At 33.7% G+C, this 13,532-nt stretch overlaps 1 protein-coding gene across 1 annotated transcript; it reads right to left on the reverse strand.

Annotated features, from left to right (window-relative positions):
• Window positions 1–8,746: 8,746 nt before the first annotated feature.
• LOC114177850 (cyclin-D1-1-like) lies at window positions 8,747–12,833 on the reverse strand. Its single transcript, XM_028063428.1, has 6 exons — window positions 12,381–12,833; window positions 12,061–12,147; window positions 10,675–10,773; window positions 10,336–10,537; window positions 10,095–10,225; window positions 8,747–9,984 (listed from the first exon to the last, which is right to left on the reverse strand). The coding sequence occupies exons 1-6, from the start codon at window positions 12,672–12,674 to the stop codon at window positions 9,766–9,768; spliced, it is 1,032 nt and encodes a 343-aa protein (XP_027919229.1). The 5' UTR covers window positions 12,675–12,833; the 3' UTR covers window positions 8,747–9,765.
• Between the last annotated feature and the right edge of the window lie 699 nt (window positions 12,834–13,532).

A 13,532-nucleotide genomic window follows, 5' to 3' on the forward strand; every position in this document is an offset into this window, starting at 1 on the left:
CACTCAAACACATTGTCACCTGCACTCCAACCTCAAGCTCGCATTACACCATTCAATTTACATATCAACTACTTTTATATCTTGGTTTTGCCTCAGTGCTTCTTTGCCTCGCTTGCCTCGCCGGTGTTGTGTGACATCCGTAACAAACAAAAAGAAAAAAACACTAAACGGATGTTGAGATCCATTTCAGAAAAATGTGAAATGAATGTCGACATTCGTTTCACATTTTTCTGAAACGGATATCAACATCTGTAATACAAAAAAAAATAAAAAAAAATGAAACGGATGTCGACATCCGTTTCACATTTTCCTGAAACGGATCTCAACATCCGTTTCACAGAAAAAACAAAAGAAAAAAAATTGCAAAACAGATCTTAACAAACAACATTCCAACATTCAAATCAAATTCCAACATTCAATATGATTATGATTAAAGTGGAAGCAGACTAACTTGGCATAGAAGAGAAGATGACAGCTTTCAAAAATAAAATTAATGAAACAGGGGTGCACGGAGCTCGGACCAGCTTCAAGGACAACTGGTAGCTTCAACAAGTGACAACAGAATGAAGCACAGGCAGGGACCATTGCCACCTTGAAGCACAAGGACCACGGATGACAGTTCAGAAAGCACTAGCACTGTGGAGAAAAAACGGAGAGAACAAACGGTGGAGAGAAGAAACGGTGTGGAAATAGTTAGGGGTGCAAAGCTCAGATAAAAACAAAGTAAAAATACACTGTTAGCCGTAGTAAATACCATTTACTGCTTTAACCCACCTGCCAGGTAAAAATTTATTAGGGGTAAAATGGTAATTATTGGGGGTACTGGAGAAGACTTGGGGGTGTAGGGAGAAGGTCCCCCCTCTCTCTCTTGTTTAATGGAGTCGTTTATCCCTTGTACCTAGGGATGGCAAAAATACCCGCGTCCGCGGATATCTGCGGATAAAATCTGTGGCGGATAGTTATTACCCGCGGGTAGCGGGTATTTTAATACCCGCTTATAAACGGGTCGGGTACGAGTATCATACTATCCGTACCCGTAGGTACCCGTTACCCGCAAAAAATTAAAATTAAAATTTAATTTATATTTTATTAAGTTAAATTTAATTAAAATTAAAATTAACAGTATATTTTATTATGCCAAATTTAATTATAATTAAAATTTAATTTAATTTATATTTTATTTTTATAATTTTATATTAATAAATTTATAAAATACATATTTTTTTAAATATTTGTGGGTATCGGTATTCACGGATACCCGCGGATTTTAAAAATATTCACGGATATTTTTTAAGCAGATACTCGACGAGTAAACGGGCGGATTTGTTTTTTGCAGATCGGGTTGCGGGTAGGCACTATCCGTACCCGACCCGACCCGTTGTCATCCCTACTTGTACCCTTTTCCCTTTAGACAAGATATATTGGGGCCCCTCTTCGACTCGTTAATGGGTCTATATCAAAAATAAGACGGCTTTTACCTCCTGCACCCCTATCATTTCTTCACACACCCACTCAAACTTTCAAAATGGCCATTTTATTCTCTGAAAAAGTGACTTCCAAATTACATATTGTTGAGGCTTTTCAAAATTTCTAAAATAATATTTCCATAGAATTTTTGAAATAAAATTTCCAAAATATAATTTCCGGAATAATATTTCTGAAACATACGAATGCGTTTTGGACTAAATTTTTAGGAATTGGATGCAGTTAAAAGTTTTTAGGAATAATATTTTCCTGTATTGTGTTGCAGTTAATAGTTGTTGGGTTGCAGAAAGCAATATCCAAATAAAAACTATAAGACTCCTTTCTAGTTGTTTGTAGCTTGTTTCATTAATATACAAAATAAATCATTTTATCCTTATCAGATTGTGTAATTTTGAAGAAAAACATAACTTTAAAAAATTGGAGAGGATTAAGAAAAATAAATAATTTTCAGATTATACAATCTAAAAATATCTTTAAAGGAACAATACTACCATATCGCAAAATTTGAAAGTCATAAGGGCTCATTAACATGAACTAATCATAGTATATAAAACACCCAAAACGAAATCTACATAATATACTACCATAATTTCTTACATATAAGTAGCACTGACATTTGCAATTTATGAACATTTTTAAATCAAAATTCAATCATCTAGCACCGGTTTTTTTTTTTTTTTCCAATATGGTCTCAAAACTGGGATACAAAAATATAATGTTTGGATTGGAAATTTTGAGAAAGGGATTCAATTTTAAGTGAATATAAAAAAGATGAAATTATGATAGGATGGTTAAAATGAAGTGAGTACTTCATGAAAATTATATTATTTCATCAATTAAAGTTTCCATAAATTTTAAATTCCACGAAAAATTTCAAAACTTTTATCCACTGGCTAAATTCTGTGTATTACATAAGATGAATCCTTTTTTTTTCCTATTTGTATAATATTCATATGTGCAAGCATTCGCCCAAGAAAAGAAAAAGGCAGCTTCTATTAATTTCTTTCCGCACCTCCATACATTTTAACCCCATCTTCGTAGAGTTGTGAATTGACCTATTTGCTTTTATCTTCTTTTTGTTATTTTCTTCCTTCAGTGTTGCACTCTCTCCCTCATACTTCACCTTCTTCCTCCATTTGTACATTACTTTTCTCCACTCATCACCTTCTTCTTTCTATTCAAAATATAAATTTTGAATCGTGCAATCTAGATACCTTTCTCTAGATACATTTTTTATTGAATAGTCCGGAATAGAAATATATATTTTATATTTCAAAATACAAAATAAAAATTATATCCTAGATTTCAAAAAATATATTTTTTATTTTGTATTTCAGATGCAGAATCCATAATATAAATTTTATATTCCAAAATATAAAATATAAAAGGTACATTTCGGATTCTATGGTCCCAAATACAAAATTTAGATTTTGGACTGTGCAGAAACATTTCGAATTTTTTGTGTATTTCAGAACTCAAAATAAAAATAAAGAGGCTAAAATTGAAAGTTTGAACAGGATAGAGAATTAGGTAGGTGCAGGAAGAATCAGCAAAAGAAAATTACACACATTTCCCATACTATCCTTTCTGGGTTGGTGGCCCCGGTTTGCATTGAACATGAAGAAACACAAATTGAGAAAGTAATATGAAGCAGTTTTGCACAAAAAGCAACGCTTAATCTTGCATTAGATGGAAAATGGGAACGTAATCTTGTTGTCACTTCCGACCAAAAAGAACGAGGAAAGGGAATGTTGCAGATGAACATGACAGAATGTGATTCTTGCTTTCTTTTCCTTTACACATATTCTATAAAACATATCCTCTTATGTATCACAATATATATATAAACATTAAGCCAATCACTCAGTTTGTTTCAAAACCCAATGAAGATAACCACTACTACACCAACCTTTTCTTCAAGTTCCAACCTCCCTACAAAAATTAAGTAATGTGAACAGTGTGCTACAATTGACAGAATCAAAAACCGAGCCAAAACACATAACTTTTGCCCAATCAGTACTTTGCATCTTATTTTAAACCAAACATTTCTTTATCTTACTTTCCAAACACTTCTTTTTCCGATTGCGCAAAGTAGGGATTTGTATATTGTCATTCTGGGTTAACTCAAAACTCTCCAAAGATGGTAAAGTTTGCTTAAATTCATGAAAATGATGGCTTATCTCAGTTCATTTCCAGCTACATAGAAGCATAAAAAATCATTTTTTTGGCTTAATGTTAGTAAAACTACACTTTCGTTGGGTAGGATTTTGTCAAATAAATTATATTTATCACGCAAAAATGTAAACCAGCGTTCTAAAAGTACTGGTTTTAAGAAGATAAAAACAGAAACTTTTTATCAAAAAGCACTATAAATATGCATCTATATATAATGTGCAAAAAGTCTTGTTAACTTAGCAAAACCCTATTCATTAAGATGTTTAAATTGTAATGGGTCAAACAATTTGAAATTAATTGTAAAGAAGGCTTTATTAGGTATGCATGGACCTGCAAAGTATGAAGACACATATGTTCAATGCTCGAGGTTAGGTTTTTTATTTTTTTCGTTAGTGGGAAGGAGCTTGTGTTCTTGTGTGATGTTGATGTGAAAGCACTTTACATAGTTTCTGTTACTGTTTTTTCTTTGCCCCACGTTCTTGTAATGAATTGTCAATGAAATCCTTTTTCGTGTTCCATTTACCTAAGCATTGTAGTAATCAGAAAGAGCTTGAGAGAAAGTGAGAAGAGTTTCAATTCATCTTTGCTCCTTTAAGAAAGGACAATAATCACTATTATTAATCAATGACCTATGTTAAGTAATAAATTGCCTATGCATTTTTTTGCCGTACTAGTCTCTTATTTACTTCAAACTTTATTCCTTCATAATTTTGGAACAAGCTTTGGGCTAAACAGCTTCACCCTCCTTCTTCTGTCTATTCTATCCTTTCATAACTATATACTGCTATACATGCAAGCACCTTCATCAGAAAGTAAAACTTGTACCACTTCATTTTCCTCTAAACTTTACCTAAACTTTATTGCATCCAAACCAAATCTTACCCAATCACTTTTTACAAGTGAATGAGGAAATGGTATTGTGAATAAAGACTGCTTGGTGCATCTTTTAATGACTAAGACAAGAGAGAGGGTTGTTTTTAGATTGGAATAAAAAATATCTATAGGTGTAGTGTATGAGGGAAATTTTGAATGATCAAAGTTAAGGTTGAAGGGGTGGTGGGGTGGGGGTGATATATAGATGGACATGGTTGCTGTATAGGGTTTTGATGATTAAGCAGAAGACTCTTTTGTCTCCACTCTGTCACTATACAGGTCCATGGTCGCCACTATCACAAAGCATGAATAAAGAACACCACGACATCCACGTTACAAGACGCTCCCCTCGAGACTAGTTCATATATCTACCCCATAACTACTCATCTTTTTTTCTTTCTGCTTTCCAAAGAGACAAATGCGTGTAACTCGATCACCAAAAGCTGGAACAGTATCAAATAGTTAAAGACTAAGATTTTAAGGAAAAAATGTGAATCTGTAAACAACAGTGTGGTATAGCAACATTACGTGACAGGTGTTTGATTCCATTTGTGGGGGGTTTTTGGTTTTTGAAAATGATGACAGACATGGATGAATAAATATGAATATGATTGTATATGTGCATGCGGGAGTTGTTAATTATGAGTGGTATGACTTAGTTTAATTAGGAAGAATGAAAGTGATGATTGGAGAGAACAATAGGAGGAGTTTTTACGTATAAATATGAAGTTTAGGTGGTATGATTTTTTATGCTTGCCTTTTTCTTTTATTATCTGTCTCTTATACTTTGGATAAAAAATGTGAACTTAGAATGGGGACAATGAGTGGGTGAAGGACTTGGGAGTAGTGGTGTGTGTTGCATTCAGCATCAAATCCTGAGAAACCATATATATCTGAGAATTATGATTCTCACTTTTGAAGGGTTAACCGATGGAGGGACCGAGATGAAACTTTTGGGAGGAGGCCCACGAGAGAAAATGATAAATTTGAGAGGAAAAAAAAATGACTGGTGTTCTTCTCTCTATCCTTGTCATATGGACACCAAAAGTGGGAAATTCCAAATTCCCTTACAAAAAGAGAGGATAAAGAGGTAGATTCTATATCCCACAGAAAACGCCCCGAAAGCCCTACCATTTTATTGCGAGGGAAAAGTATCTTTGGCTTTTTGGTTATATACTTAGGATTCCTCACTCCTCATGCTTTAAAGCTTATTTTGTTTACAAATAAAGGAAACCTTATTCTTTAGTGCAAGATAAGGAAAGCAAAGAAATGTAAAGGAACCTTCGTGCGTTAGTATACACATTTAAGACAAAAATAAAGGCAGAGCTTAGTGCCTGCTTGGTCCCCTTTGCTATGTCAGTGCACATGGCATCCTCTAATAGGTTTTCTAAATTGCTGCTTACAAATCATTTAGAGAAAGATAACAATATTTTGATTATTTTTTTTTATAATCTGAATTGTTATTTTTAAATGATCTTAAAATTTAAATAAATAAAATAAAAAATAGAAAACCACTTTTGTAAATTTTTAAGAAAAATTATTAAAATTTAGTTGTTAAAATATAAATTTTATCTGGTGAATCATATAATTAATTACTACGGTCACACATGCCATAATAATAACTGAATTATAGGCAATACAAATTCGTGAATCCATCGAGTAGCCCAAACTCCCATGTGTACTAACATTTCGCCCTCATCATTGAGGATATTGGTGGGTGGGAACCAAATGGCAGGACAAAAATCCAAAATTTTCATTTAATTCTTCACTTTTTATGCCCAATGGGATGGCGTCACGTGTGCCCTCATGCCCCAATCTCCGGATATTTTTTAATTTTAGCCACCACTTATTCATTCATATATAAAACCAAATGCTCACCCAGCCCCTAAACCCATTAACCATGACTTTAATGAATAAACTAATATGGGAGAAAAAAAAAGACTATTCTGTATGTTGTCTCTGAGGTAAAACAAATAGAGCTTTAAGTATCCTCTTTTGTGGTCGATCCAATACTGGGGTTGGTTAGCTATACATGCATACAAACTTGGCTTATGTGCGTTTCTTTTATAAGAAGGATTAGGAAGATACCAGTTTTGTGTCTGATGATCAAATTTATATTAGCATTATTGTCCTTCCAGCCCAGTGTCTGTCCTGATATCTGTCCCATTAATCCTATAATTCAAAAGCAAGCTTTTAATTAATATCCAAAACTTTTGCCCCAACTTGGAGCAAACAATATATTTATTAACTGTACGTGTCGACGATCGATCACCATAAGAATTGTTTATTTGATTTGCATGTTGGGGTTCAAATTAGCATATTTTGAAGATAAATTCTATTGTTATTCACATTTTTTTAAATAAAAAAAAGGAAGAAAAATTGGTAAATAAAATGAATAATAACATGATAAGAGATACAGGAATATTATTAATATAAAAATGTAATTATAAGAAAAAAAATAAGTTGAATGGATCCCATCCCACGGTGTCGGTGTAGCAGGTAATGAAATATTAGTGCATTAATTGATTGATGGAAGCAGCAACCAGCTTTAATTAATAAGCATGTCTTAATAAATTGACAAGTGGAGAAAGACACGTCGGGTTGGGGGATCCACATTTGGAACTACACGAAAACCCTTATAAAGCATCGAATAGTATGGTACATGTGAAAGTGACCATTACATTCTTGACAATATGGATTACCTACATATTTTACTTCACAGATGAATTCTTATATACCACACCATGTAAAGGCATATGATAATAATTCAAATGGAGCGGAAATTAATCTGTCGTTTAATGGATCAATCAAGTGCCCATATTACCTCATTCATTCATTCATTCATAGCTCCATCAATTATGCAGAGCAAACATCCAAGAGCAATGGGAGAAACAAGTAATGCGCTAAGATTGTCACTGAGTTGCCATAATTTTCTTCACTATGGTCCATCTGTGCAGAGATATTGATGAACATGGGTCTAGACAGCAGTGTATGGATGTGATGTGAGAATGTGATGCTCATCCAATAAATACTTTTATAGTTGTCATGCAAACGTACGGATGATATGATAATTAGGTCGCATACCATGCATGGTTACTTTTCTACAAAGACGCTACGGGGAAAAAGCCTGGGTAGTGGTGTGTGTTAATAATGTATGCAAAAATAATATATACCTTATGTCGGGGGTAATGGGACTAAATGACAAGCTCTCTCCGTGAGATGAGCTTTTAACTATTATTGAGGAAGAAATTCTGTACTGCACTCACTTTTTAAGATACGTTACTATGTTTTTTAATTTCGCTTTTGCTCTTCACAGTTTAATTTGTACTATAGTTGTTTGTTTACATACTTTTAAAAGTAATTATGGCAAAGGTTCTTCCTATTGGTATAAAAGCTACCCATCTCTTCTGCATCTCTATAAATATTTTTTAAGAAATATCTAGTGACAGAAAAATGGAAAAACTATTTGTGGTTGGTCTGTCAAGAAGGACACAAAAACTATGGCGTCCTTCCATGATTCTCTATCGTACTAAAAAGTAGTTTTAAGGTTATATATATTATCATGATTATCTCAGCCTGATTTTTCCAAACGCAACACATAGCATGTATGGAAATTCATTAAGTATAGCATGAAATCATGTTTAAAATGTGAAAATTAAAACCTTTTAAAATCACATTCAAGATATGAAACCAGACTAAACCAAACAAAGGCAAGAGTGGACATGGATATGTAGATGTAAAGCAAAGTGTGTGTGATATTTCATGAAATGGGAAGGGGTGCTACTGCTTAATAATTTGTTTGCATATGTATATAATACCACAACAGCACAGTCTGTAGACAGTCACGAGCATGCACTTGCTAATGAGGAGTCATAATCAGTGATTGGTCATCTTTAGAACGGGCGGGACCGACGAGTCCATCCGCTTCAGAGTTTTGCCTCACTAGATTTCAGAGAGGCTCTGGTAGTTTCTTTTCATTCAGTAATACGAACAAATAGCAAACCTACAAACTATCTTAAATGAGAGTCATGTGGCATGAGATAGCAATACCCAAAAGTTTTCAAGAGATTTTGCGTGGACTGTAGTAGTTCTTAAGACATGTGGATATGAATAATAATTGTAAATGTACATATAGGTGCATATGGTTGTGGAGCCGTGAATCACATTATTCACTCAAGAATAATTTTATATAAGAATGAGCAAGGAAAGAACGTAAATGAAAGAAATCTATGAAATTAATAGTCATTATTAATCAATCCAATACACAGCACACAGGAAATGGCCCCAAAGACCCTTTTAGACCCCTATGTGAAGAGGGTTTTCCTCCCTTGAAAACAAATAAAAAAATTCAAGGTTTAAACCTATATATACACGTGTCTCCATCACACGCGCGGACACCAAGCCATGGAGTCCTGTATAGTTAGGCCTATGCTCAAGGCCAAAAGAGGGAAAAAAATATCAACTGCTCCCGCAAAGAAAAACCAAGAAAAAGAAAATCACACGTTCACACTTCATTGGCACGCCGCAGAACCGTCTGCATAGGTGCCCGTAGCCATAAAAAAAAGTCTACAAATTGTAGCCAAAGTCCAACTTATTGCCCTTAAATTGCTTTCCCTGTTCATGGGTATCCCATCAAAGTAACGCGGAAGTTGAAGAAGCAGTGATGCTAGCAAAGAAATGAAGCTTGCTTGACTTATGAATCCCACATCACGATTAACAGTTCAAACTTCTCAGTTTCAACTTTCAATCACCCGTTTTTCATACCTGCTCTCTACTATAGTACTCAAGGTCTGCGGCTTTGACTCCATCATCTTTAATCTCTTTCGCCTATAATTAATGCAAAACTTTGAATTCCAGCCCGCAACTCACTTCTTTCTTCCACACTTACAAGTTACAACAACAGATCACATTAAATTCGTCTACCACTGTTTCAGTGTTTCCTGTTCTCTCATTACTTTCCCACATGATGCAAAATCCCTCTCCCCAAGGGAATTCTGCATACTCATTAATAAGCCACCCACATAAAATAAAAATTAATAATTATAAATTCTCCAAACCCATCAAACTCTTGTACATACGATAGATATACATAGTATAATAATCTACACCCTCACTCAAGTCATTTTTTAATAGCAAAAACCCTCTAAAAAATGTTGAGGTTTCTAGACAACCTGACCCACCTTTATTTCATCTTTTTCTTCTCTTTCTTTATTATTCGTGAAACTTTTCTCTTCACTCGGAGTTTCCTTTGTCATCTACCCACAAACAGTTATTTAATTTCCTCCTCTTACAAGACAAGGAGAAGGAGGATGACGATGAGAATGATGAGACACTTGACCTCATTCGAGTCCGAGTTGTTACTCGCAACTGCGGCAACACCAAAGGGAGTTTTCTACGGTTACTGTTAACCACAAGTTCTTGCATCAACTGGTAGCACCCAATAATTTTTTCCTGCAGTAATCAGATATAAGTGTTTTGGCAATCACTTCGATTTGTTTGTTCATTTTCAAACATATGTTAAAACTGCACATTATAATTTAATATACTATTTACATGCTTACTTTTCTTAGTCCCTCGCACCATGACTCAGCATGCTCAGGCTTAAGGGCAGCCCAATTAGGAATTTCCTTAGCCGCAGAAAGTATGGCTGCGGCAGCAATGCATGATGGCCTGTAAGCAAGAAAGCCAGCCTCTGCGGACAAAGTAATCAAATAGGAAACTCAAAATACAAACCTTACTTACTATCCAATATTTCTTCAACTTTTAACTTATTCATTAAATTACATATTATAGAAATAATACCTTGGATATTAGCCACGATGATTTCTGTAGCCCGGGAAATGAGGAACCCGGTAAAAGCTCCAGTTGAATCTATTTTGCACGCAAAGAAAGCGAGAAAACAAAGTGGGGTTACTGATCTTAGCCTCCAATCCAAGACACCCAGAACAAGTAGCTCCATCCTACGAATTGTTCTCGGCTCAAATATGTACTTGGCACCTTCTATCTGCATTTTTATACATCATGAAATTACGTAGTGGCATACGAACTGACATGCCGATTCAACATGGGAGTTTTAACTAGCGTATTACGTTGATTCTACTTCAAAAGCGAGGCCCATATATGCATAATATGTATAGATACCTGAAGGTCCAACAGAGATGGAACCAGAGGTTCCTCCATCTTTGCTGCCAAAGACAAACATGCAACAGATAGAAGTTGCAGAGGCCACCCATTTGTTTGCTGTAGACATGTATGCACAAGATCATGCATCAAACAGTGAATCGAAAAGGTCATTATAATCATCACCACAATAATTTTTTTTTTTTAATATCTCGATTAATAGTGGTAATACTTTTCAAACTTTCTAGCCCAAAGGCCAGCATGTATCCCTCACGTGACATGCACCAGCGGATAAAAGTACTAGAATCTTCTGCAAGCTGTCACTATCCACTGTATACAGTATTAGGTATTATATATTGCCGAAGTACATTGTTTAATTTACATACTATTTCTTTTTATATTAGATAACATGTTGTATAAATAACTAATATGATACTTGTATAAACTTTTGAGCAAAATTCAATATTTAAATAAAAGCATAGCATAAGGTTTTGTCATACATAGGAAAATGCGCTGTTTAATCAATAATTGATTGGCTTTTGGAATAGTAACAAAGCGATCCTAATCCCTTGGAAATTTCTTCACATAATAATTAGAGCATATAATATAAATCTCTTCAGGAAATAATTAGAAGATATAATATTTGAACGTAACCAGTATGATGGCGCATATATTTTATACATAAATTTACTCTATAATATAAGGTAGTATTTTAGAGTCCTTCACATTATTTTATTATAATAGTCACTTTAGAAAAAAAAATTAATGATTTTTTGATGAGATATTTTATAACTTTTATGTAAATTTATATTTATTTTTATTTAAATATTATAAATCTTTACATTTTTCAATAATAATAGGATTTTAAAATTATTAATAAGAAAAATTAATGTGATATATTTTAAAAATATTCAACTAAATTAATTACTTTCATTCATTTGTACAATAATATGTTATTATATAATTATCGTTCTTTCAGAGACTCGAGTGCATTTATTTCGGAAAAACTATAGTACAATTAACTTACATGAAAAATAGAAATACTAAATGTATTATATTATTAACATTACTACGTGAATAATCATTTTATTAAAGAAGAATATAAATTAACCTTCAATAAAGATATAAAATAAAGTGAGACGATTATTGCAGTAAACCTAAGTACTTTTTACCTCTGAAAAGTCAAACATATTTCAGTGTAATTATTATTATTTTAATTACTTTGATATAGATTTTGATATAGATATACATAATTATAATTATTATTTTAATTACCTAATTATAAGAATGTACACGTCTTCTTCATTACTGCTAATAGTAATAACAACTGCAGAAAACGCTCTCCTGAGTTATCCAATTAGTGGAATAATCTTGACATTTTAAAGCTGGCGAGAAATAAGAGCTCACCGGTAACTGGCGAGAATCCATAAATCGGTCCATATAGTTGACGGCAAGGTACGCCGTCAAAGGTTGAAAGTCATAATACGCGTGTACCTGCGAAAAACGCACCAAACAAAGACCAGTCAATTCGTAATAAGACAAAGAAATGTAACGCCGTCTATCCACCGTGAACTCCGTACGACACAGATCTAGAAGATACTAGAACCACAGAGAGACGGCTACACAGCGGTGCATTTTAGCATGGAGCATTTCGGGGAGTTACAATTGCGTAATATGAGCGGAATGGCATGTCCGATTGTTTTATTTTGTTTTTCTTATTTATTTACCTTGAGAATCCATGCAACGGATTCCTCTCTGGCGTCGGCGTCGAGGGAGCGAGATTGGTACCTGGAGAGGTAGTCGAATCCGGGGACAAAGTTGCGTTCGTGTTCGATGAAACTGGCGATTGAATAGTCTTCCGAGGACGGTGGCGACGGCGGCGGGGCAGTGGAGTCCACATCGGACGAGCATTCCGGCGACTCTCCGGAGAGGATACCGGAGTTTTCGTCGGCGCAGAGGAGGTCGTAGTCGGAGATGCAGGAAACCGACATGAGGAGCGCTGCCGGTGGTTCCGCCTTCATTATGTAGCCATGTGGAATTGGCGGGGAGGTTGCCGGAACCTGACCGGAGATGTCGCCGGAGAAGTAATTTTGCGGAAAGCGAGAGGGAGAGAGAGGGAGTGTGGTTGTTGAATGAGAGAGACGGTGTTGTATTGGTTTCGGGTCTCTGTGTCTGTTTGTTTCACTATAAATATCGGTGCTTCTGTCCGTTTTTCTCTAACAATAATAAATATTAAAATTCTTTTGGACTATTTTTTTCCTTAAATATCTACCCTACGAATTTTTTAATATTAGTGTTTATGCGTAAGAGTGTTTTGATTTTTTATGTTTTTTTAGTTCAGGTCTCTTTCTCGTAAAATAAGGTTTATTTTTTTTTTTTAATTTGGATCAAGTTGTTATTGGAAAGATCGGATTTTTTTTTTTTTAAATAAAGTCGTTGTTTTTGAGAATAACTTTTGTTTAATAGACAAGGGAGGTCGTCCTGTAACATAATAATTTCACTTTTTATCTTTTTTATTTTTTTTTAACTTTTCATTTTTAATTATTATTTTTTTTTTTACTTTTTTTTTTTTACTATTTTTCTTTTAAATATTTCAGATTCTTTTTCTTTTTTTAATTTAAAGGTTTTGATTATTCTTTTTAATTTTTCAGTTTTGATATTTTTTTTAATTTTTCGGTTTTCGTTATTTGTCTTTTTTCTAACTTATCAGTTATGAATGATTTTTGAATTTATAATTATTTCTTTTACAAATTTTGTTAATTATAAAAATTATATTGATTGTATTTATAATTATTTTTATTCGTACAATAAATTAACTTAATAAAATAGATTAGATAATATAAAACATAATAAAAGTAAATTAAAATTGGATAAAGTAA

Source organism: Vigna unguiculata, chromosome 3 (genome assembly GCF_004118075.2).
Source record: "Vigna unguiculata cultivar IT97K-499-35 chromosome 3, ASM411807v1, whole genome shotgun sequence".
Taxonomy (NCBI): Eukaryota; Viridiplantae; Streptophyta; class Magnoliopsida; order Fabales; family Fabaceae; genus Vigna; species Vigna unguiculata.